Source organism: Trachemys scripta, chromosome 6, assembly GCF_013100865.1.
Source record: "Trachemys scripta elegans isolate TJP31775 chromosome 6, CAS_Tse_1.0, whole genome shotgun sequence".
Classification (NCBI taxonomy): Eukaryota; Metazoa; Chordata; order Testudines; family Emydidae; genus Trachemys; species Trachemys scripta.
Window position 1 is genome coordinate 84,335,294 of NC_048303.1, and position 27,336 is coordinate 84,362,629.

A 27,336-nucleotide genomic window follows, 5' to 3' on the forward strand; every position below is an offset into this window, starting at 1 on the left:
TCTGACATAAGGAATCTTCCCCAGTCACAATTTATGACCATTTGAACCCTTCCACCCAGCAGAAGGAAGAAGGAAGATTTAGCTGTAAGGGAGCACAAAAGACTTTTAGTAGTTCACTTTGTTTGTTTGTTTGATAAATAACTAGCTATTGGTTATAATAAAGACTTGTAAGAAATATTTGAATTAATGTAACTGGTTTGGTAGCGAAGAGTGGTACCAATCTAATAGAGAGTGGTAAAGATCAGATGGCAGGGAAGGAAGTAATTCAGCATAGGCGCTTACTTATCTGTAAACTTCCAGTATCTTGCATTGGGATGTTTACTGCAGCATGCATAATGTGCACTGTTATTTATCGGAATAAACTTCATGTCTCTCGTTTTGTTTGGATAAATGGGGTTTTACTGTTATGTCTAGCAAAAGTAGAAGTAGTAGTAAAAATATCATGTGCTAGCCCAGGAACAATAATATTGGGAATGTAGTCAATATAAATTTATTAGGCTATTATGTTAACGGAAACAGAATTTTATTCTTTTAAAAGTTAACTGTCGTCAAAATTGAAGAATGATTCAGTTTGTTTCTAGTTTGAAGGTCAAGAGCAATTTTTAATACATAATACATACATATCAATTTAATTTTAAATGCTAAAATGAGTGATGACTAACTTCTGTGTTTTTATTTGAACTAACTGTTCTAAAATATTAAAGCGTTAAGTGAAAATGCATAAAAAGGTTTTGTTTATTGGAAATATGTCTGTAGCCTCTTCTTAAAGCTCATATGTTAAATAAGAGATCACTGGTGGTCTCAGTCCAGTTCTTGGTGGACAGGAGCCCACATCATTAAAACCACCACCAACACAGTTGAACCCATGTTAGACTCGTTAGTAGAGCAGCCAGGGGTTAGATAGACATGGAGACTGAACCACACTCTTCCTCTAGGTATGGTAATTTCAGGCCAGGATTGATGCACAGTTGTGAGACAGAGTGGGGAAGTTTGTATGTCAAAAAATCTGGAAGAGGAATTTTAAATTACTTTTTAATCTTTGAGTCTGGGAGTATTGAAAATACCACACGTGGCCACTATTTACATCATTTCTAAGATAAGGCTGAAACCTGGCCCCATTGTAGTCAATGGCAAAATTCTCACTGCAGCCAGGATTTCACCCAAGTGCAGCCAGTGACTTCAGTGCACCAGGATTTCACCCATGATTTATACAAAATTGTACCAGATAAATACAGACTGTATTGCCACTGCTTGTGCTGTAACTGTTCTACGGATGCCAGAGGATCTCAGTTTCCAGAGCAATCAATTTGTACCCCTCATGAGTTCTAAATACACTGAAACATTAGTACCGTTTTGGTTTGCTTGTTTAAAATTTAAGGACATTTTATTGGTTTGAAGTCAGTGAAAATGTCTTCATTATTGTTATTTCTATACATTGCACACTCTGATTAATCTCTGGACCAGATTGTCCCCAGTGGATCTAGACAGGGAGGGGGGTCTCCCCTATTTCCTCTTAGAATGTGTGTGTGTGTGTGTGTGTGTGTGTCCGTTTGGGGAGGAGTGTGGCCTCCATTGCACCATTTATCCCCTCCATCCTCCTGTGCTCCATGTGAATTCCTGTACCTTGTTGAGTTCTGATGATGGTGAAAAGGATGGGAGGGGACTTTCTGCAGCACTGTTCCTTGTAGAGCCCAGGGATTTCAATGCAGAAATCCAGGTGTAAAGTAATATAGATCAAAGTTGTGTGCTTTCCTTTGGGTCCCCTTTGCAACTGCTGCTGATCAGCCACAGGGGAAACCTAGCTATTGGAAGTACAGCTCCTGCTGGAGTTGTGGTGCCGGATAGGAGGGTGTGAAAGGAGCAGAAGCCATACTTGTTAGATGGCTTTTGTCTCTGTACAGACAGGTTTTCCCTTCCTCATGGATCTTTGACATCCAGAGGGTTGGGAGTGGGAGAGGCCTCTAAAATTTCTGGCTCCCCAAGTCCCTTTCAGCAAAGAGGGTTGTTCAAGGAAAACTCTACAGCTCCTTGTGAGGTTTTCATTCCCCCAGCTCTGCTTCATCTATTTCAATGGGTTTTTCAATGACAGGAGAGAATCCAGTCCCTGTTATCAAACAATGTCTGTGGTGGCTTCCCAGAATATAGTGTCTGCATGTAACAATTTTTGACCCTTCAACAGGTTTAAAAGCTAGCATATGCAACTGGATGTTTCAGTTATACATAACTGTTAGGAGGCTCCAAAATATGACAGCTTCCAGATGTATGAACCGACTGATCTGTTTGTTTAGATTATGCTCCACAGCTGATGCCTAGATTAGTGCTGGCTGGACGAAGCTATGGGAGATTTGTCTGGTTTCCACAATGCCATGTTTATATTTCATTTGGATTTCTCCTTCAAAGCTGACCTCTCTGTGACCTGCTGGAGCTGCTGTCCACTAGGATGCTAGCTTTAACTTGTCTGCAACAGCTTTCATTTTAGTATCTATTGGGGTATGTTCTCAACTTGACACTTATGGGCTTATGTGCATGACTCCTGTTAACACAACTGTGAGTTATGCATTTAAATTACTATTCATTCAGATTACACTATGCCCATAAGAGTGTTCTCTTCCTTGTGCCCTTTACTGGGCAGAATTTGAGAAAATTTGGTTTGATAAAATGTTGCTTTTGAGATAGACCTTATAATACTATTACTTGTTAGGTGGTTCTTCTTGTAAATTCAGCAAAATTTGTCTTCTTGACCTTGCACAATATATCATCTCTAAAAGTGATAGTATAGGAATGTAAATTGCTAAATAAGCTTGATCTTTTTGAATTTGGAGAACAGAAATTGAACAGCCTAGTTTTACCTGGCAGTCCTTTATTTTAAATGGAAAATAATACCATATGTCCACCCTATCTCTGCATACCTACAATGGTACAGATTGCATTTTCTTAATCTTCCTTATTCATCTCCCATATCTCATAGGTTTTCCTCTCTCTCCTCCCCCCACATCTTTTCCTTCCCAGGAGGTCTTTCCCTCATGAGTGTTTGTTAGTAACTATATCTGGAAAAGCTGAAGAAACAATAAAACTCGTTAATCACAAACTCACAGCACTATATTTAAGGAGCTTACTCTCCCTCAAAGTTTAGAAGGCTTTAGATGCACAACTTCCAATATTGTTAATAGAGGCTACATAAGTAAATTGTCTCTGCCTCGTTGAGGAAACAGATTACTTAGACAATACTCTGATAGCAGAAGTCAGAATTATTAAAAATGAACTGTCCATATTGAAAATGTATAGTGTACTAAGATAGCTGCTTCCTATCTGGATAGCTTCTGACCCATGAAGTATGGAAAAATAATGTTTTTTTTTCCCCTCCACCTGTATGTAATGTGGTCTATGATATTTTTTTATTCTAAGTATAATGTTAATCAAGAAACCTAGCTAGAATAGGCTATATTTATCTTTGGTGTAACTAATTACTCCATAAATGTTAGACCAAGGATACATTTGGCCCATTGTGTATTGCTTAGTGTGTTGGGTTTGTTTGTTTTTAAAGAAATAGGAGTTACACTCACAAGAAGTAGATTTAAATAAAGTATCAAGGGAAAGATATTTTTTCTTGTTGTTCTTGGCTTTATGAGTCCTTGTTTTTTAAATAACAAACCTTTCTTTTAATAGGAAATTTTAGGTAAAGTTTATGTTTATTATTTTCTGGCAATGTGGATATTCTTCAGATATCACCTTGATTGCTTTAACCATCCTAAATTTTGCAAAAGGAAGTGGTAAAATGCTCTTATATATATATGCTGATATATATATATACACACACATACACATTTTGATGGGGGGGACTTTAATTTTGTTATCTTAAATAAACATTTCAACTTTTACTTTTGTTTGGCAATTTGGGGAAATGTAGTTCTTCCAGTTCTTGAGTAAAATATATTGTGGATGAAGGAATGAGGAGAACCATAAGTTGACTCCCTCTGAGAACCAGGGATGTTGTTTTAGAGATTTATACTAGAGCTCCATTCCAATCTCAAAAATACAAGTCATCATTGTGTATTTGTAACATCTGTATATTGTCCATGTGCAAGTTTGCACATGCAGAAGCAGATATTTTAAGGCACATGTGCAGTGGTGCACACCCAAATACCTGAAGTTGCAGTTGAGCCCTGGAACTGTAACATGTTCTTCATCCCTTAATATTAAGATAAAGAAACAGTCTTCCTTTGTTTACCGAGCAGATACATTTGTGCTTTTCCATCAATAACCAAACGCTAAGTGCAACAAACTAGAAATGAGCACTGTTAACTTGTATGATTTTTTTTTCCCCTTAAATCATTGCTTAAGGGCTTCTGGCCCCTAGCTCAGGAATCCTGCCCAAAAATGCCAGATGTATTACACAGTCAAGTATTGCAATGTAAACAGTGTTCTGTGCCACGAGAGCAGGGTGGTCCATCTCCCATTTAAAAAAAAAAGGGGGGGGGGAAATCCCTCTGCTCTGAAATGAGCACAGTAGTTGTAGTGTTATTTGTGTTTTTGGCTGCATAGCCAGGTTTTTGGAGCTGCAAGAGCACAGATAAATTAATACTTTGGACTGGCAGAGAATAGCAATTGAAACTGAGATGCTGGAGAGCAAGATGTGGCTTGGATAGGGCTGCTTAATTTAGTCAAACAAGTTTGTAATATGTACAAAATTAAACAAAATTAAAGGAGGCCATTGTTGGCACTCAAAACTTTTCACTTTACCTTATTGTGAACAGCAATCTCATCCACCGTGGAACAGGGCAGACAAAGGATGGGAAGCAGGGAAGGCAGAGGCATAGGGTTCTTCATGACCACATGCTGTGTAATGGAAAGCCTGGGTGGGTTACTGCACCTTCTGGATTTAAGAGAGCTGTTCTGGTGCTTAATTAAATACCCTTCTGGGTGTATTAAATAATGGATTAGCTTCCGGTGTGCTCACCTTCAAATCTGTTGGTGAATATGGGAACCTTTTTCTCACATTTCTTCTTTGCACATTAACTAGATATTTAAGAACACTTTAAATAATTAAAGAAAAATGGGGTCGAGATCCCAAATTCCTGATCTGGAAAGAAATTACCAAGTGTGAAGCCATTCTCTGAATTACATTTGGATTATCTGACAAATTTCTAGGTTTTCATAGCTGCCTTGGGTGTGTGGAGATGGTGGGGGTTGTTGGAATTTATTTGTATATGATAAATTGTATCTAAATACCTGCAGAAGTGTAATCCAAATGCAAACCACAGTTTATGCACCTCAGTAAGAGGGCTTTAGGGAAAATAAGCATTAGGAATAAGGAATCAGGATCTGCTTTACCCTCTTTCCCCCCATCACCATTTTTGCATCACCATGCAAAAATACTAATTACAAGTTTAAATTTAAGTTTTCAAGTTCCCGTTTTACAAGCAACTAGAAAAGAAAAGGCAACTATTTAAACATCCTCCTCCTCCACCCTCTTTTCCTGCAGGAGGTTTCTTGTGTTCTTATCCTATATGATTGTCCATGTGGCCCTAATTCTGATCTCACTCCAATTTTACCTCATTGACTTCTGGGGCATTCCTCTGGGCTTACACCAGTGCTAAAGGTCCTTGGCTGCTTACACATTGGGACTGTTTTGGGAGGTAAATAATGGAAAATACGATACTGTGCCACGAACTAGTAAGATTAAAAACCTAATAAAATAAAACATGTTTAGTAGTGCTTCCAACAGTAGATAAAAGCTAGCAACTTGAGAGAATTGTGATCAGGCCTAAATATCTATTAACTGCTCTTTCTAGAGATTTGGGGAAATAGGGTGACCTTTTTTTTTTTTTAAATAGGCTACAGTTTCACATGGCTTGCAAAAGAAATCTCTCTTCCTTTTTGTTTCCCACACCAATTGATTTATCATTTTGCTTGCAAGCAGACTTAGAATGTTAGGGCAGGAACACACTCACTTTTTTCTCGTAACTTTTTTGTTGCGGACCGAAACCAGTTGACTTGAATAAATTTTTCTGTGGCCTGAATGAAGCCAGCAACGTGGAAAAATCTTGCCATTCAGGGCCATCTGAATGTACATTTCAGCCACACAGTAAGCTGTATTGGTAGGCAGTGGACTGCTAAATACAACCATTTTTCGCAGCAGAGAGTTAGACAGGTGATTAGCATAATTAGCACAGAGTAGGCTATACATATGGTAATGCTAAGTGTGTAAATGCCAGCTGCGGTGTAAAATTTATGTCAGGGGTCGACAGGGCTGTGCGAAAGTATTGTGTTACAGCTGCAGGTCAAAGCCTCCATTGCTTACCCCCTTTTCTCTTGATGGTGAATGCACTAAACAGAAGAGAAAGACAGACAGAAATATAACAGATAAGGCTTTGATTGAACAGCCCAGTTCTGTGCAAGAGGGACAACTCTTTAAAAAAAAAATATATATATATACACATGCACACAAAACAAAAAAAGTCCCACTACTTTCTTTATAGATTTGGTTTGCTTCATGCAGTCTCCAAATGTGTTGATGTGTTGCTGAACCAGCATTATGATTGGGGGAGAGAGGGAAAATCTCTGAGTGGAGGAGTAAGAATTTCATAATTGTAATTTAAAAAATCTTAAATTCAGCATCTCCTCTTTACATTCAAAATCCTATTTTCTTTTTTTTACATCAGTGTTAGTTATTGCACTTAGGGAGTTAGGAATTAAACAGTCTTGAAGGTGACAGCATTATATGTAATAAAATCACAACAGTGCAACAATCTTCAAGCTGCATGACTGGTTTTAGAATAAGTGCCAAAAGTTCCTCTGCGGTTTCATGTGTGGGTTGCTCTACTTATTCCCCAGGTTCCTTCCACCTCCTAAACTACTAAATTCTTTATAAATTAAAAATGACTAATACAGGTTTCTTGTTTTAAAGAAACACAGCGTTGAAGTATACACATCTTTTTAATCAGCTGATTGGGAGATCTGTAAATCTTTGTTGCCATAAACTGTTCATTCATATATTTCAAATTTGCAACTTTTTCTTTTGTGTGTGTGTATGTATGTGTGTGTATATATATAATTTTGTAGTCGGCTATAAGGAATGGTGGTGTTGACAGAATATAGTTCACACCACACTGACCTTGTGATGAAACTTCCTCACAGCCGCAGGGGGTCCTTATGAATCAACCCCTAATCCAGCTAATCCTGATCGCAACAAAATCATGAAAGTGGCTCCCAGTGATGTGTGTTTCCCTGCACAGATGCAGAGAGAAGGAACAGTGTTGGAAATAAATCAGTCCAGCGTGATGTTCCTCACAGGCTGGGGGAGCCTGTGTGTGAAGCTGGGGACTTCCATTGTGTTCTGCCCCATGCGGCCTCAAGTGGAAAGCCAATGAAAAGAGGACTTGGCTGTATAATGGTGAGAATAGTGTTCAGAGCTAAGAGGTGATGTCAGCTCCACAGAAGCTGAGAGAAGGGAACTGGGGTTAATGTTATGCAACAATCTGAATGCACTGATAGAGAGCGTACGTTACAAGCACTTACATTGTTTTTATATGGATTTTAGGAGGTCTTAACTAATTGGACAAAATTTAGGTTTAATAAAATCTGCAGTAGTTTGAATACAGACTCCACTGCTAAGACAATGATATTTGTCCTGTTATTTCTAGAGTGCAAAATTATATTGTAAGTTAAGAAAAGAAGTGTAGATCATTCTTGCAGCATTATAAGCTTTGCAGTCAGGAAAAAATGACCTTAAAGATCAAATTAGCAAAAAGTAGAAATTGAGAAGGTTTTTTTCTTTCCCAGTCTTTTGTATTTTGGAATAATCGTGGGTCATATATTCACAATCACAACATTTCTGACAACAACTCTGGCTGCATCCTGCAAAAAGTCAGAATGTGCAGTCCTCTGGTTGGTGTGAATAGCAACTAAACTATGAAAAATGGGCCTCTTGACAAATGCAGAACTGTCCTGGGAGCTGGTGGCCAGTAAGAAATATCGAGATGGGGGGAGTTGTGACAGGCAGCAGGTTCGGTGCTGGGGGAGTGCTGACCTGACCTGATTGTGTCCAACAGTGAGAGCAGTTCTGCTTCAGTGCAAAGCCATTCAAAAGGAAGCTGCTTAGGCAACAACAGATGGTACAGCAAGCAGCTGGTAGGGAATACTTGAAAGAAACTGTACCCTGTTTCATAATACGTTCATTCCTTTCATTTTTCTATATGTTAGTTTTGCCGTCTCCTAAAAATACCCTTTTCGAAATTGTATCCCCTAAAACATTCTGCATGAAAATCCTGTTCTGCGTAGATTTTCTACTCCTTCAAAACATCTATTCAAAATATGTGGTATTTTGTGGACAGGTCCCTGAGAGTACAGATGAAAAGACTTAAAAATGCTGCTTTTAACCACACAGGAAAACAATTACATATTCAGGGAAAGGGCACTGAGAGGTTAAACGAAAAGTTGGGTCTAGAGGAAATCTGACTGCTGTGGGACAACACACAGCAATAGGTTTTTAACCTATTATCCAACAGAAGCTCTTAGTCAAGTTAAAACAATTATATTCAGCTGTATTAAAATCATTAGGCCAAACAATGAAGCCATTACTTATTCTTTACTCAGGCAAAACTCCTATTAACTTCCCTAAGAATGTAGATTCACTACGGACCTCAAGATTTGGTCTGTTATTTATAACACGTGAACATTTTCTTAAAATGTTATAATTAAGGATTCTGGGGGAATTACTTCAGTTGGTGTAAATTGGCATAGCTCCATGAAGTCAATGGAGCGATGACAGTTTACACTAGCTGACGATCTACCCCCATTTTCCAGTAAACATTGCAGACTAGAATCCTTTATTTCTCTATAAAATGCTTCCAGTCTGGGCAGCAGTTAGTTTAGGCTTCCCCATCCAACCGGTGTGTCTAAGCTCTGACCTGAAGGGACTGTCTCTTTGGAAAAGAGGGTAGTTCACTCTTCATGTCCATTCGTTCCTCAATCTCTTTGTTGAGATACTCAACACGGATGTCAATTGTGACGGTGGTTTTTATAATATGGACACCTGCCCACTAGGAAATGGACTGAGACCACCAACTCATTTCACATAAGCTACCAAACAGCCGGCAGATGGTAAACAACTTTTGGTGACTATTGTCCCTGGTTGGATTAGAAACGGTGACCCAGAGGTGAACAGCTCCATATCCTGTTACCAAGGACGTGTCCCTACTTGATAAATACTTACTGACTATTACATTTAAGTGGAAAATCTAAATAACACCAAAAAAAGCAATTGACACTTGTAAATTCCTTTGTGCTTTTTGCAGTCTCATATAACATTTTTTTGCAGTTGCTTGTATGTTTTTCCTGCCATTTTTTAATTTCCCATCATAGAGATGCATCAAGCTAGGAGAGTCTTAAAAGAATATCAGAAACACTTAGAACATTTTGGTTTATTTTCTCTAAATACAGTTTTTAAAAAATCACTCATCTGTGATGATATAAATCTACTGATGTAGAATCTAAGCTTTTATTTTTTAAAAAACTTTCTAGCCCTTGAAGTTGCAAAGAAAACTTTCCAAACATGAATTGAAGCAACTGATGTTGAGCTGTTTTCTTGAATCTGCACACAGCCCCCCCCAGTTGCTGCTTTGAGCTTTGTCAAGTTGCATCAGGATGAAAACTGACCTGAGTCTTGTCAGTTTTGACCTGAGTCTTGTCAGTTTTCACTGTTGCTATTCATAACTCTGTGTGCATTGGTGAAATTTGTAACAGTAACATTGGAGTAGTAAACAATGATCCCTGGCATCTGAGGGGGATATAACCTTCTGTAACAATAACTTACATCACAGGTAGGGCCCTTCCAAATTCACAGTCCATTTTGGCCAATTTCACGGTCATAGGATTTTAAAAATCGTAAATTTTAGTATTTCAGATATTTAAATGTGAAATATCACACTGTTGTAACTGTAGAGGTCCTGACCCAAAAGGGGGTTGGGGCAAGGTTATTGTTTGGGGGTCACGGTATTGCCATCCTTACGTCTGTGCTGCTGCCTGTGGCAGTGCTGCCTTCAGAACTGGGTGGCTAGAGAGTGGCTGCTGGCCAAGAGCCTAGCTCTGAAGGCAGCACTGCCTCCAGCAGCAACGCAGAAGTAAGGATGGCATGTTACGATATTGCCATCCTTACTTCTCCGCTGCCTTCAGAGCTGGCCCAAGGCCAGCAGCTGCCACTCTCTGGCCACCCAGCTCTGAAGGCAGCAGTGCAGAAGTAAGGGTGGCAATACCATACCATGCCACCCTTATTTCTGCGCTGCTGCTGCCAGGGTATGCCTTCAGAGCTGGGCGCATGGTCAGCAGTCACCACTCTTCAGCCACCCAGCTCTGAAGGCAGTGCAGAAGGGTGGGAATACCGTGAACACCCCCCCCCAAAAGAAAAACCAAACCTTGCAACCGCCTGCAACTCTTTTGGGTTGGCATCCCCAGTTTGAGAAATGCTGGTGAAATCTGTATTGTGTAGGGTGAAAGTACACAAAAGACCAGATTTCACGGTGGAGACCAGATTTCACAGTCCATGACATGTTTTTCATGGCCATGAATTTGGTAGGGTCCCTAATCACAGTACAGGGAATAAAGAATAGTCTTTTGCAGCATTCCTGCATGCTGCAAATTTTATTGCACGATAAAAGAAGAAAAATTGAATCTTTTGCCAAAAAATGGAGCAAAATGAAGCCACTTGAATCCTTCAGTCTGGAAAGGAACCTGACAGAGAGCTGGAAGAAGTGGTTACATGACTTCCAGATTTTCCTGGAAGCAAGTAGCATTGAAGAGAATTTGGAGGGGATGAAATACTCCATACTGCTGTACATAGCATTGGATATCTACAGTGCATACTACAGGGAACATGAAGAGGACTGCAAAATGCTAGACAAAGCCAGTCCAACATTTGAATGCATTCTTGATTGTCACCTGGAGAACGCTTATTTTCTTTACAAGAACCTCGATGCCAGATGAGTCTTCTGACCACTATGATAAGCTAAGTTATGTGAATAGTAACAAGTGGACTATTTAGAGACCAAACAAGTGTAATATAATTGATAACCAGGTTCAAAACAAGATAACTGTGAAAAATGGACTTGAATTTGCAAAGAACAGTAAATATTGAAAGGGATGATGAAATCTGTTCTTCCCAAATTAAGGTGTTAGCAAGCAGTGAAAGAAATGGAGTGCATCTAAATAGTAGAATACAGGGGTAAATATATAGCAGAGACCAGATTTGTTATCAATAAACTTAACGCAAAGCATGCAAAGGGAGAAGAGCAGCCTGCAAATGATCAGATGGATGTGTAAATTGTCTACAGAGCGGAATGCGAAAGATGTTCTTGAATAATTTGATGGGGTGCTTAATAGACAGAGATGTATTAAAGATAAAATATAACACATTTATATGGGTCTCAGTGAGTTTCCAAAAATTCATGTACCATGTAAAATCCCATTAGCATGGTGAGATAAAGTAAATTCTGAATATGACCGAATGATAAAATCAGATGTTACTTAGGAAATTCATACACCAAAATCAGTCTCAATAAATATCTTATAGCAGACATACTTTCAAGGGCACTTCTAAATAGTGGAAGCAGAAAGCTGCTAAATAAACATGACTGAAGTACTAACTGTTTCTGAAATAATATTTGATGAGCCTCAAACAAGATACACAAAAATGACTTATACTTACATCAACTTATAAAAGTAATCCTAGATGGATACCTGACAAAAAAAGCCCACACATCTCCAAGTATGAAATTTTTTGGGATTGTTGTGATGAAATTGCTACAAGTGATAGGATTCCATAGAAAGAACTTTGTGTCATAATGTGGCACCATATGAGGTCAGAAAAGTTAAACTTAGTATACAGTGCCCACCTGCATACTGAGATGTAAAAGTCTAGAGCGCTGGATGTCTTATTCTGGCCAGGCATGAATGTTCCCATTCTTCTTATCATTAGCAGAGTTTGCCATGCCCTTTTGTGGCAGCCTCATCAGCAAAATGCAAAGCCCTCAGACCACTGTCAAAACTGGTCAGAGGACATTCGTCAGTGATGTGTGACATTGTCTGTCTTTGGCCACAGCTGCATGTGGGATCCTCTCTTTGGCCTCAGGTGTGAAGGCTGGCTGCGCATTGACCCTCGCCCATTTTAATTGATTCAGGAGAACCCATGGGCAGAGTGGCAAATCAAAGCTGAGTACACCCATGGTCAGATCAGTTATAAGAAATGGTTTCTGACATTGGCTGCAGACCATTCTTCATGTCACATCAACGTTACAGAGAAATCTGGGCAGGGCAAGTGGGCCCACAATGGGTGCCTAGATGACGAGCATGCTCTTGGGTGGTCAAAGAACCTCTGTTTATAGTTGTAGGCTTGTTTGCCCTGATCTTCTCAATGAGTCTGGCTGTAGCGTTCTCATGGCAGATGTATGTGGAGGAATGATGGGTGCCACAGTACTGGTGTGGGTCAGATATCCCCGTTATGATGCACATGGTTGAGTGTAGTTGTGTGTCAGCCAACTTGACATGAGACAAATGAAGCCAGACCAGAGCATGGTATTCTGCTGCAGAGTAACTGGGGGCTAAACCGGATGATCGGCTAGTTTGAGCATTTGTTCCCCATGAAGTGCCGGCCTGTTTGCTTAGAAAGTTGTTACATGTCCTCACTTTAGCTGCAGTTTTCCTCAGGTGGTTTAGAGATGTGAGAGATTTATCTAGGCTTACTCTGAAGTAGACTGGGTGGGATTCGTGTTTCAAGGGATGTATATTGAGAAAGATAATCAGTTCTTGGTCTGCTCTGGAGTTGTAAAGATGGAACATACTCCAAACGGTGTTGGTCACACTTCATTGTAAATACCACTGACTCTACAATATTCTGCTATCTTAATCAAGTCAACGTTCTGAGCAGCTGCAAGTTCTGGAAAAGATCATGCTTGTCTAAGCAAATGTCATCTGCATATGTTAACTTGCAGGACTGGGTGAGCAAAAGGTCATTTGTGTACAGGTTGAAAAACATTGGTGCCAGCACAGAGCCTTGGGGTGGACTGTTGGTATGTCTTTTCCACGTGCTAACTCTGTCTCCCATGTGCACTTCTTCTGTTGCAGAGGAGAAGGCCAACGATGCTGACTACCCATGCTGGGAGTGCTCTTGGCAATAGGACTAAGAACCCCATGTGCCAGACTGTGTCATATGCTGCCATCAGGTCCAAAACTATAGCTCCCATTTTCAGGTTTTTCTGAAAACCATTTTCAATTAATATTGTCAAAATTAGCACTTGATTCCAGGTGCTCTGACCTCTCCAAAAGCCTGCTTGCCATTGAAGATAGGGTATTCAAGTGTGATGATATGCAATAAGTACAAGCAAAAGAACCACTGACACTACATGATATCCCTGATTGCCATTTGTCTGAGGTTGGCACAGATCTGTTTGAATTAAATGGGAAAGATTATCTTGTATTTTTAAAATTGAACTGTTGCACAATACATCGAGTGACACTGTAATGACACTACAGATCACAGCTTTATCCACCATGGTATTCTTGTTAATAGCTGATAATAGCCCACAATTCATAAGTGACTCATTACAGCAAAGCTTTCTGATAGATCAGTATAGGTACACCACATCAAGCCCTTATTTTGCACAATCAAATGGGTGAGCAGAAAAGACAGTTCAAATAGTAAACAACTGGATTTTAATAAAACTCTGATAAATTCACTGCTGCAAAATCCTACCTCAGCACCTCATCGTGGTGCAGCAGTGACCCTGGCTGTCTGATAGCTATGATAGTGGGGCATATGCCCTGGTAGGTCTAACCATGCTACAAAGGTGTCAGACTATCCAATCCAAGGAGGGGATTGCTCTCTCCGAGGAAAGAACGTTTTTCCTTCTCCTTAGAGGTTGAAGGCTAGTTAATCTTGAGGAGGTATGTATGCCTGCCTCTCTAGCCAGGGATGGCTTAAATTTAATGGCTAAAACAAGATGAGTAAATGGGTCTTAGTTCCCTGCCTGTCATCAAACCATTTTTCAATGGTGGAGTGGAAATTGAGCCATGAGAGGTTGCTAAAAATGTCAGGAGCTAGGCCAACATGGAAAAGGACAACGCTCGCTGTATGTACTTACAAGCGTAGGTCGCTGGCGAGGGAGGAAACGTTAAACCATCTGATGGAGGAGAAGAAAAGGGTAAGATGCGATATCCTTGGTATCTGTGAAACCCGACAAAAGAAGGAGTTGGAAGTCAACTGGAAGGATGGAAGCGCTGTGAGGCTTGGAAATTCAAATGAATCTTACTTGCCATACCACTAGCATATTGAAGCATATCTCACAATGCGTTACTTAGGATCACCAGCTCAGAAATTTGTGGGCAGAAGGACAAAGATTTTAGTGTCCAAACTTCTTCATAAACCAGACTACCCTGAAGTAGTTACAAAAGAACAATACACAACAGAAGAAATAACTCAACAAACATGCCAGTTGCCACCTTTGCGAGTGGGAGTGAATACTGGATTTCAAACAGAAAATGGCTGGCAATCTGCCATGGTAACAGCTTATACCATCTGCACCCTGAATGTCAGTCCAAGAGAAGGAAAAAAATATCTAAACAGTACCATTGACTCTCTGTATCTTGTGGACATCCAGAATACGTGTTTTGACAAAAATAACACATGGTCACCCAATCTCTGACAGTGGAAAAGATGATGAGCACCAATAATAAACTTCAGGTGATGGATCCATCTCATATGCCCAGCAAGCCACTAGAGAAGGAACTATTTTGAGAACAAGAAGTGTCTGTTTGATCAGAAAGCCATTAAGGTTCAGAAACCGTAGTTATTGACAGCTGTCCAGTAAGAGGCAGGATAATCCTCTCATCAGTCAGGGGAGTTCCTCCCCCAACTTCCACTCTAGAGGTTTCTGTTTGAATACTAATTGAAAGTATTAGTTTGTGCTGATCTTTTTAATTGATATGTTGTATTTGCATTTGATTAATAATAAGAAAAATGTCATTGGAGATGATGGATACTGCCTCCTGTCAGGTGACAGGTATATACTTGTGTAATCCCAAAACATGCTATACAACAGAGGGCAGGTAGATATAGATCGTTCTGTCTTACCAGTAAGCTTCAGTGTCACATAGTTATTACAAAACTGGATCACCTTCACCCTGCTGCTGCTTGGAAAAGCCCTGAGCATCACCAAGACTATGTATGGGGAGGACTCATACAGAGAATAGGTGGTAGCATCCCCTGAGCAGTAATCAGAAAGTTGAGCAAAGGGTAGAGTAGTACATTCCTCCACTTCAACAGGTAGGCAGCTGGGAGAGGTACAGTAATGGATACACTTCCTTCTTACTCTCACAGCATCCTGAGTGTAAAGAGTTGCGAGAAGGGGCGTGGGAGGGGAGGAAGTGCTGTTCCTCCCTTCCAGCCAGAAAAGGTTGGGGAGTGGGTAAAGGGGGAGATAGAGAGCTGCTGGACATTGTCCAGAGATAACATGCTGGTACAAATCCCAGCACCTACCTTTTTCTCCACAATTGGCTTCTTACCTGGGCAGTAGGGCACCCTTCCATCTTTTGTAATGGCCTTCAGTAGGGTTAGTCCTCTGACTCGTAAGCCTTTGGTAAAATTTGGAGTATGTATGTGTATAGAGGTGTATGGGGTAGGCAAGAATGAGTAAAAGACTGATGGGTTAAGTTAGAAAAAAGTATGTAGTGTGTATATGTGTAGATAGATTTTATATATGTATAAAGAGAGATTGATTTTGAGAGAAGAAAGGAGAGAGAAAAAAAAGGGAGGAGGTAGAAAACAGATTGAAGGGTTGCAGAGAGAAGGAAAAGAGAACAGATGCTAGAAAGGATGAACCACAAACTTTTTATAGGAATAAAAAAAGAAAAAGGGAAAAATGGAGTCGGGAAGTGAAAAGAAGGTATAACAAAAGAGATGTAATGAGCTGAACTTTTAAAAATGTATTAAACAGAGAGTAGACAAATTGGTACAGTAGACAAGTGTTCTGTTCCTTGAACTTGCAGGGGTTTTGTGGGTGTGACTTTGTGGGTGTGGCCACACAGCTATTTTTCAGTCAGGTTACTTAGGCTTAGTTCTCAAGTCAGAATGTATCATGAATATATTTTTTCAATCCCTGTTTTTATTATAAAGTAGTTGCCTGCACTATTTAGGTCATAACTGGTATTGCAGACTGCTGGGGAGTTGCTCTTGGCATTGCCCAAACAGTAAATGAGAGCACTCTATAACACTTAAGAAGAGATAGGAAAGGAAGCCTTGCCTTTATATGCTCTTTTGACTGGAACAATCTCTTTCTTTTTTTGTGTAGGAGGATGGAGAAATATACTTAGATTCTTGGTGTCATGTGCTATGTTAGGTGGAATAGATTTAAAAATAGATGGCAAACCAGCATCATTAGTCCATAATGATCTAAAAATGAAGATGTATAGTACTGAAAATGAAAAATGTAATGTTCCCGGTACTTAAAGAAAATTTCACAACTTCAGGGCATGATTTTCAGAAGTGACTATTGGTTTTGGGTTCCTCAATTTTTGTGTGCCCAAATGGAGACATTGTGTCAAGGGGCATGATTCTAAGAGAACAAGTACTCAACACTTTCTGAAAAACCAAGCCCCATTTAGGTGCATCAAGCTGAGCACCCAACAATAGAGGCATGCAAAAACAATAGTCACTCTTGAAAATATTGGTCTGTGTCCAAATTCTGTCCTCCATACATGCAGTTAGATATCCATATGCAAAAATCCAAGGGTATATTTTATTTACAGAGGTCTTCTTTGGGAGAGACTTACATTAGATAATTTAAAGTCATTTACAGTACAGTTGGATGAAAAGTAACTACAAAAAAGTATCCTTAATTTAAATAAATCCCCAGAATATGTCCAATACTGTAATGCCACTCATTTGAAATGGAGCACTACATGACTTGCTGAAAGAGAAATATTTAATGCTCTCGAACAATAAGGTGGACAGCAAATTAATGAACAGTGCTTTTGGCTGTCACTCATTCTGTGATTTCTGTGTCGAAGTTTGTAGCAGAAGAGAGGCTTGTTAATAAAATTACTTTATCCAAAGGGAATTCCAATTTCTAGTAACAGGTTCCAGAGTGCTTTCAATGAGTACTGATGTAATGCCTACAAATGCTTGAGGCTACTTATGAGACAGGTATAACTAAGACAATGAAGTGTAAGCTAGTGTTACTGAAATGAATGTATGAATTGAATTACATAATCATTTTAAGACTATTAGTAAGTCAGGGGAAGTCTGGCAGTTAGAAATTGCCAAAGTGAAAACAAATATAGGACGGTAGTTAGAATGAAGAGTTCAATACTGCTGTGTTGTACTGTGTTTGGGAAACGTGTGTCAGTATTTTGAGCTATATAATAAGGCAGAACAGAATTTAGTTTTATGTAAGGTTCTTCATAGTTAAGGTATTGTAAAGCACTTTACAAAGTGATGACTGAGGTACTGGGAGGGTGGCTCAAGGGCTTGGTAATAAGATACAGTGCCTTTCACCTCTAGGTCACTGGTTCAACTCTGCCTCAGGTTAAAGAAGACTAAAACTTGTTACCACCTGACAGCTGTTCATTGGTCTCAGAAAAAAAGTTGATGGTCTTAGTCCAGTTTTTAGTGGACTAGTGTCCACATCACAATTAGCACTTTTTACAGTCTCCTGAGAAAGGCAAAGGATTTACACTTGATCTGGCTCTCAGTGAAGTCAGTAGAGAACTTCCATTTACTTCAACAGAAGCATAATCAGGCCCTTAATGAGCATGGAAACTGAATTACTCTGTACTAATATGGATGATCTTTTAAGATCACTGTGAGAGAAGCTTGCATGGTACTTCCTGTTCTGTAGCTGTCCTGTGCATGAATAGATGACTTCAGTCTTCTTGGGGAATGCCAGTCTAGCACTTCTCACAAGAACTGATATTTAATTTGAAAATTATTTTGAAGTGTGGTGGAGAGGAAGATCCTGGGACTGTATGCAAATACAGCAGTCATCCAACATTCAGCACTAGCTTTCACACACATTCTTGAGCATTAAAAACTGATTTAACAGAGGAATGTTGGTGAGGACACTGATTTTATTACCCTGGATTTTTGAAAAGGGATGTGGTGTCTTATTTCCACACAGCCACCCAGAATCCGATGGCACCTGTAAGAGCGTAGTACACATACTGTAATATAGTATCATCACTGGCTATGAGCCCAAGTACTGATTTGTAATTTAAATCTGTCTTCTAGCCTGGAGGCAATAATGCTACCAGCTCAGCTATACAGATACTTAAATCATAAGGAATCATGTAATACAGGACTAGAATGCCATCAGGTGGCTCGAATATCAAAAACCATGAGCGTGACTCTAAAGGATTTTATCATCAAAACATCAAACCAGAAATTTCCTTACTTTCTTTGCTCTCTTCCATTTAAGATATTTCTACATGCAATATTGTTTACAAATAAAATGAGATGTATTGTTATTATAGGCCATTGACTTAGGCACATCTCAGTAGAGATTGGACTAAAAAAGTATTCTTATTTCCCACATAAAAATGCATTACATAAAAGGAAAAAAGACAACAACAAAAAAGACCATCATTTTGATGACAAACAGGATTTTCCACAATGCCTGTTATTCAGAAGGAATTTTCTGACACATGCAGTATATATTTATATTTGTTAAATATACATAAGGAATGACACACGAGAGTGTGCATGTGTTGTGAGGTACTGGCATATTTTTGAGTACATAATAAGACTGAGAGTTTCAAGGAGAGTTTAGTGGCATTATTTTTTAATGGTGTCTGCCTTCTAAGAGTCATTTCGGCACTAGTTGTGGATACTTGCAAGACAAGGGCAGAGCACATGAGGCTGTAGCAGTTGTAAAGGTGATGATTACTCAGCAAATAGTGGATAGAAAATATTTCTTATTTTTGCCTCTTCTTCCTCTCTTCATTAGACATACTGAAAGGCCATTGATGTAACTATTTGCTTCCAATCTATATATAGGTTATTGCACATCTATCTTTGGCCGTCAGTCAGATTGTTCCTTTTAAATATAATTTATAAATAGGTTTGTATGTGTTTTACATCATTTAAAATGCCTTAAAATAGTCTGATAAACCATGTTTTAATACTATTGAGGTAAGTGAAATACCAGATGCAACTAGGAAAAAATTAATATATGGTGTAATGCCTGTTTAACAAGAATGCTGCTGCATTCTGTTTTCAACATATTGGGGGATATGCCCATTTTCTTGAACTGTTTTGTTATTCCTATATTGAATGTAAAAGAAAAAATAGCTTCTCTCCTGTCGACTGACTGGTGTGATGTAATTCTGATTAGCTAAATCTGCCTTCTTCATTGAGTTTAATATAGTTTGACAGCACCTCGATTAGGAAGCAATAATTTCTGTTGATAGTAAACAGTTGGTCACTTTCAGCAGAGATGGGGAATGTCTTTTGTCTTACATTAGATTTGAGCTGTTGGCTAAAGTGGAGTTAAATTCCAGTGATTCCAAAAGTAAAGTGATGTATTCAGGAGTGGAATGGCAGAGCATGATGTAGTGGTAGTAAATAGTCATGCTATGGTAGCACCCAAAGGCCCTAATTAGATTGGGGCATCATTGTGATGGGTGCTGTGGAAACATGGAGAAGAGGCATTGTCAATTGAATGGATTGCATCTAAAGGATTTTGGAAAGGAGTGCAGAGACTGACTTTTGTTGTAAGAACTATAGATTATCACACATAAAAAGTGTGTCATTGGCACCTATGCAAGCTGAGTCAAACTTTGTTAGAATGACACAGAGCATTGTCCTGTGGAGACAGAAGTGAGGGTAATCATTAACCTTATCAGGAAAGCAGTAAGATTTTATTAACAGCTGCGATAAGCGCAATTCTGTACCTTTAAGAAATGGATGTATGTGATAAAAAGCTTTTCAGTCTAGATCAATAATTTGATTTGGATTACACAGTTTGATTTGTGTTTGCATTTAATTTTGTTTCTCTTAATGTAAAAAACTCAAAAAGGAGAAATAGCAAGTATATTTCTTGGGTAGAATTCCATATACACAGTTTTGTGTTATTTGATTTCTTTTGTGATAAATGAAAAATCCCAGTGAAATATTATTTTTGCTGTGCTCTAGTAACTGGGGTGTTAAAAGTAAAGTATCTGATGCTAATGTTGGTTGCAATCTGGTATCTATTATAACATGTGGAGATGGTAATGCCACATATGATAGGTGGAGAAAAGGAACCAAGAGCTTGGTGCAAACAGTTATTTACTTCTCCAAAGATTGTTTGCTTCCTGGAATGTGAAACCAAGCAAACTCCAATGCAGAAGGAAGCTGGGGTATCTTTATTTACAGAAGGCCAGATTCTGGTACCCTTACTTACACTGAGTAACACTTTTCTCCACATTGATGTCAGTCAGACTACCTGAGGAACAAAGTTCTATCCAACATGAAATGAATATGAATGGTTTCTTATCTGAATGATCTGGTGCTGTCAGTGGGGAGACTGCCTTCACCCATTTCCCACTTCTGTTTCGTTCTCACTGGCAAGGAAGGTTGAATATGACTTCCTCTAGAACCCATCAGTATTACACTCCTTCCTCTTTTTCTCTTGTCTGCCATTTCTTGATATGGAGTAGGCTATACAGCCCATGTGGGCTTAGGACCAAACTTGGTCCACGAATTCTGATCCACTGCATAGCAGCACATTGTGTGGCTATTAGATCACTAGGGTAGATCGCTCAAATTTAGGTGATTATTTCTGTTGCCCTCAAAGTGCACCTCATTATGTGAACCTAACTTTGCAATATTTTAACATTTTTCTGAAAGGCAGAAAGAAGTACTCATGCTCATTTACTCTTCCCTTCTCCCTCCTTTTTTACTGAAGAGAAACATTTTGCCTTCTGCCATTGCCAAATTATTTAGAAGAGTGTAAATTGAAGCCATTTATCTTGAAATGTGCTGTTGGAGCAGACTGTTTATACAAGTGTAAGAAATTGTAGCATAGAAATATTTGGTCTGGTCTGTAAGGAAAAGGTTTCTCTCTTTTTTTTTTTTTAATTTCTACTTCTGGAATATTGCTTATAATGTAGAAAAAGCATGTGTCTAACAACCTATAATTTATGCATCACTTTTTTAGTGTAGTCCAGACAATGATGATGTTTTATAATGAAGAATACTTTTTTGTTACCTTGTTGGCAAAATAAATTTAATATTAGCGTTAAAATTACTTCACCTCAGAACTGACTACTACATACTCCATAATTGTGGTGAAGTTTATTGGTGACCTGTGAGCTCTTAAAATGTGAATCTAGAGTAAATTATTGGCTAATACAAAGCTGTAAATATTTGTCTGTCAGTTGGTGGACGAGTGAGTCGGGAGTTAAATTACACGCGCCAGAAGATTGGAGAAGAGGCCATGTTTAATCCCCAGCTCATGATTCAGACACCACAAGAAGATGGTGCTAATGTACTAACAACAGAAGCACTCAGACAGCACCTTGACTCTGCACTTCAAGCCAGCAGGGTACACATTTATATGTACAACAGGTAAGGTGGGGAAGCAAAGGCATTTCTGATCTTATGTGGCAACTAACATGTAGATATACACTTATTCTCTGCTTTACATGCATTTTTGAAAGGCTAGCAGTTAAAAACACCTTTCATTAGCACCGCATTTTGATTTGTATTTGATTGTCAGGACTTAGATATTTGAAAGAGTTTTATGATAACAGTGAGAGATTGGATCTCAATAAATAAAGCAAAGATAAGGAGCATTGGATCAGAGCCTGAAACCCTTACTCACACGAGTAGTCCTGCAGTACCAGCCTATTGTTTGGTAAAGTAGTGGTGACTCTGACCCACAGAATCTACATGTGGTGTTAGCACTTCATTGGTGGGATTTAGAGCAGTAAGAAGCCCTCCACATTGGAGATGCCCTCACTCACTGCCACCTGAAGGAAACAAGTAATTACTGTGGACACTAGTGCAGATGACATCCAAGACTTTGAGAACAGGGGCTATATGAATAGATGGGAAATGGAGTTCCGATTGATTATTTGGTGTAGACACAAGGATGCCAAACTTGGGTTTCTCGGTATCTGTACAGGTGCTTAATGTATCTGAGGTCTGCTTGATTAAATTGTCTATCTAAAAATAAAATTAAGCATGCTAATAGGAATAAATGTGTCTAGTAATAAGGATGACCTTTAACAATAAGTATCCACTGTTGACCCTGGGCTAGATAGTAGAGTTAGGTACCCCGCTGAGGCTCAATTCCTGCCAGGGTTACCTCTTGGTTGGGGAAGTAATCTGATACACTCTTATGTATCAGAGCAGGTGCCTAGCACGAGTAGAGCCATGGTCCTGCTTACACCCTGTCCCTTCCTGCCCACTTGTTTCTAGGGGAGCATCTCCAGGATAACTCCTGCACTTCCCCAAGTGCTAGAAGCTGAGATGATGATAGTTGTAACACAGCCAAACTGGGAGGTAGACTCTTAATTCCTCCTACTCTCCAGCACAGATGAGTTAGGGCTAGGATTATTCTAGCCTCCTGAGCTTGATTCTGTCCCTTCTGCCCTCTTTAGTCACATTAATTAGTGCCTTATGCTATAAGTAGTCCCACTTACAGGAGCCAGATCCTGCCACCTTCATTCATGTTACTCATAGACTCATAGACTTTAAGGCCAGAAGGGACCATTATGATCATCTGGTCTGACCCCCTGCATGCTGCAGGCCACAAAACCCTTCCCTGGACTCTGCTGTTGAAGTCCCCAATCCTGTGTTTTAGTGACTTCAATCAGCAGAGACCCTCCTGCTAGTGATCCCTGCCCCATGCTGCGGAGGAAGGCGAAAAACCTCCAGAGGCTCAGCCAATCTACCCTGGAGGAAAATTCCTTCCCGACCCCAAATATGGCGATCAGTAAGACCCCCGAGCATGTAGGCAAGAGTCTCTAGCCTGGCCCTTGTTGGCCATTATACTATTTACGTACCATTGCTTGGTTTTCCTTGGCTACTATGTTTTACCATTAAACCATTCCCTCCATAAACTTATCTAACTTAATCTTAAAACCAGACAGGTCCCTCGCCCCCACCGTTTCCCTCGGAAGGCCGTTCCAATATTTCACCCCTCTGACGGTCAGAAACCTTCGTCTAATTTCAAGCCTGAACTTCCCCACGGCCAGTTTATACCCATTCGTTCTCGTGTCCACATTAGTACTAAGCTGGAATAATTCCTCTCCCTCCCTTGTATTTATCCCTCTGATATATTTAAAGATAGCAATCATATCCCCCCTCAGCCTTCGCTTTGTCAGACTAAACAACCCAAGCTCCTCTAGTCTCTTTTCATACGACAGGTTTTCCATTCCTCTGATCATCCTAGTCGCCCTTCTCTGCACCCGTTCAAGTTTAAGTTCATCTTTTTTAAACATGGGAGACCAGAACTGCACACAGTACTCCAAATGAGGTCTCACCAGCGCCTTATACAACGGAAGCAGGACCTCCTTATCCCTACTAGATATACCTCGCCTAATGCATCCCAAGACCGCATTGGCTTTTTTCACCGCCATGTCACATTGTCGACTCATAGTCGACTCATAGTCATCCTGCGGTCTACAAGGACCCTGAGGCGTTATAAAGCTATGACGGACAGGGAACAAGAGAGGGTCCTTGGGAAATGCGGAGAGGCGTGCATGCGCCTCCAGGGTGTGTGGGGAGACAGAGGTCCGCCGCTTGGGATCATAGATTAGGGTTGGAAGAGACCTCAGGAGGTCATCTAGTCCAACCCCCTGCTCAAAGCAGGACCAACCCCAACTAAATCATCCCAGCCAGGGCTCTGTCAAGCTGGGTCTTAAAAACCTCTAAGGATGGAGATTCCACCACCTCCCTAGGGAGCCCATTCCAGGATCACAACCCCTGCAGAGCTGCCCTGGTCTTGCCCAGGTAGATGGTTGGAGGTTTCACCGTTCAGGAGCACCGGGAAGAGATTCCATGGCCTACGATGGTCTGAGATGATTTACAGATTTTTGCATGCACAGTGGAAACTTTCGGCACATGAAGTTTGTACCTGAAACAAACCACTTAGGAGCTAGCAGCTTCCCCCTAGAAGCTCATTGAATAACACATTGCTCCAAGAGTAGCTCCATTGTTTTTAATTACTTTTATACCATGCCTACTTGCCATGCCTACTACAAACATATAGATGCACCAAAAGAGGCCTTTGCACTGTGAGGTGTGGGGTGCTAACTCCAAATGAGACCTCCCTTTCTCGGTACTTACTACCTAGAAGTGAGGCTTCTACATATGTGAATTGCAATTTTAAATTTGTGTTGTGTTTATATAATGCATGCTTTTGATTGTGAAAGACACTTTTGTTCTTTATATTTTTTACAGACAATGGAAATTGGAACATTTATGTTTTAAATCAGGAGAACTTATCACAGAAGCAGGGTACATGGACCAGGTAGATATACCATGAGTTTGGTTTCTATACATTTTACTTCCCAACTCTTCATAATAACTTCCACTTGTGCACTTTGATATGTTCGAGCCTAAATGTGTGTGTTTTTTCCCCTTCCAACTTTGACAGATTATAGAATATCTTTATCCTTGTTTAATCATCACGCCTTTGGACTGCTTCTGGGAGGGGGCAAAGTTACAGGCAGGGACTGCCTATCTATTGTAAGTGAACTGTTTTATTTTCTAATCTGTGGGGGTTTTTTAATTGTAAAACTGTGCATGTTTTCACATTCCATTCCTATTGTTTATTCGGATGCTGGTTTAATCAAGAAATAAAAACATTAGTGATGATTCAGAAAATGTATATGGATTTTATTTTTTTAATTGAACAAAAAGAGCTTCACAAAGTTTTTTTTCCTTTTTCCTCAGAAGTTGAATTGTAGGCATCAAATTAATCTTCATTTATTTTTACTATTACATTAACATGCAAAAGAAAATGCAGCTTCTCAGTTTTTATGACCTTTTAAAGTTGTTTGCTTTTTTGGAAATAAACTTTGTTTTTGTCCTTGAAAACCACAAAGGCATTGATTGCTTGAGAATTCAGTTTAGCTTAGCTGTGGATAAATGTACGTGGATAATTGTCGGGAGTAAAATCTCAAGTCTTCCTAAGGAGTAAAAAGCTAATCCTTTGTTTATTAGATCATTAAAGAAACAAAAATAGTATCTTTTAGGAGAGGTTTTCCACAGCATACTATTGTGATATTATATGCACTCAATCCTTCAAAGAGTGAATTGTTAATCTGTGCAGACATTTTTGGTTAATTATGCAAGAGTTAGCATTTGAGTTATTGTTTCTGTCCTGGTTTGCATGTTTCTGTAAAGCAATTTGCAATGGCCATCTCCTAACCTTTAGTGTACAGTCTTAGATGGGGAAATAAGGGGTTTTGTGTTTTCTGGTTGGGAGATTCGGAATAATGACTTAAGCCTGGTTAAGCAGATACAGTGTGGTTTGAACCACAAAATAAGGCTGCCAAAAGCCTTTCTGGTCTATCAACATCACAAATTCAAAAGTGGGGGGTGGGACAAGTGGCAGGGATAGTGGTGATGGCCGTGGCAGCAGGGAGTTTGCTTGCTGATTGCCAAGCTGTCAGAGAATTGGAAGGAGCACAGTGCTATTAGAGGTAATAAAGATCAGATATTTTGATTGATTACATTTGAAAAACATTTATTAGACTAAATGAGTAGTAATCTGACACTGTGTGAAATTCTTTCTCCCCTCTGTCCCCCCACTCCCCTTTGGTGGTATTGCTTTGAAGCAGCAGTTGGTTGCCTTTTGGGGGGGGGGGGGACACAAGGTGGCTATGTGAGTATATTTACCAAAATTAACATGTAAATATTCCCTTTATTAGAAAAAAGATAAGGCTGATCTTTATGTATGGGGCTTTTAAATAAGGTTGCATCAGGACTATATGAAGAAAATATATAAACAAATCCAATTAAAATATACATTTCATTTGATAATATAGGTTCCAAAAGTGGATTACAGCACAAAATAGCTAAAATAGCATTCTAGTCTTTGTACAAATACAGATTTAAAAACTAAAGGCTTTTCTTCAATGTATTTTCCATCTTTCTACCCCTAATTTCTTTTACAGAGGGAAACCTCCTTTGCAGTGGATAAACTTTGACCCCTTAGAATTCTTGGAAGAGTTAAAAAAAATAAACTATCAAGTAGAGAGTTGGGAGGAGATGCTGAATAAAGCAGAGGTTGGTCATGGTTATATGGATCGACCTTGCCTGAATCCTACTGATCCCGATTGTCCAGTCACAGCCCCCAACAAAAATTCAACCAAAGTAAGCTTGCTTATCATCTGTGGACTATTTCAGGGAAATGGGTGTATGTGAGGAGGGAAGGGAAAGGGGTGTAATTTTTTTAAAGCAACACAAGTCTCATATTTCCAAGCAATCTATTATTTGATTCCTGTTACATGGACTTAATCACAAGCTGCTAACTTTCTTCAGTCTCTGAGGCAATACTGTGACCCACATACTCAGAGTCAGATTATGGCTCTTCAGCCATGGGCATGACGGGAGATGGTACCACAGTGACACACTATCCCGTCTGGAACACCAGTAGTCATTGTGCCTCAGGCAGGCACAGTGACTCCTGGAGTGCAGGAGGAGTGCAGCTGCTGCTACACACTGACATGGTGTACCATGCTGGGCCAGTTTTGCTGACCTGTGCAGAGGGTTGGCAAGTCCTTGGCCCCAACTTCACCTGCCCCCTCCAACCCACTATGACAAACTCTGGTGATGCCAGAGTTGTATAGTCACTGAGCTTGATTTTACTTTTAGTTGCTGGTAAATCAAGAGTAACCAAACTGAAGTCAATGGGGTTACATAAGTGTAAAATCAACATACAAGTAGGACAATCAGGCCTGTTGTACTTTTAGCATATAAGAACTATGATTATGCCTGGTCACACTGTAGAAGCAAATGGGGGGAGGAAGGGCCTTGTGTCTTCTGCCCAGTAGAATACTGGTGCAAGGCTTGACTCAAGCCAGTCCTTAGTGTCATTTGGGTTTGTGTCCTTTCACAACCCACTCTCTCATCACACAAACATACTAACATGCAAAAGCTCACGAAAAGAAATAAAATTGTAATAAAGAATAAGGTTCACTTGTTGACAGTCTCACTTGGAATTGAATGTGCTTGAAGATCTCTTCCACCTCATTGAAGTTAATGAGAGACAATTTGCCAGTCCAAGTCATTTCCAGGGTTTCAGTGGGAGTTTTGCCTGAGTAAGAAACTTCAAGATCAGACCACACATTTACGTG

The 27,336-nt window shown here is 39.7% G+C and overlaps 1 protein-coding gene across 2 annotated transcripts in view; it reads left to right on the forward strand.

Moving 5' to 3' along the window:
• Positions 1-27,336, forward strand: part of PTCH1 (patched 1) — an 88,736-nt gene that overhangs the window by 14,765 nt on the left and 46,635 nt on the right. For both annotated transcript variants that reach the window (XM_034773778.1, XM_034773777.1), the window contains exons 3-6: positions 21,403-21,592; positions 24,434-24,503; positions 24,630-24,721; positions 26,155-26,353. In XM_034773778.1, the coding sequence (XP_034629669.1) occupies positions 21,403-21,592; positions 24,434-24,503; positions 24,630-24,721; positions 26,155-26,353 (551 nt within the window). The remainder of the gene's footprint in view (positions 1-21,402; positions 21,593-24,433; positions 24,504-24,629; positions 24,722-26,154; positions 26,354-27,336) is intronic.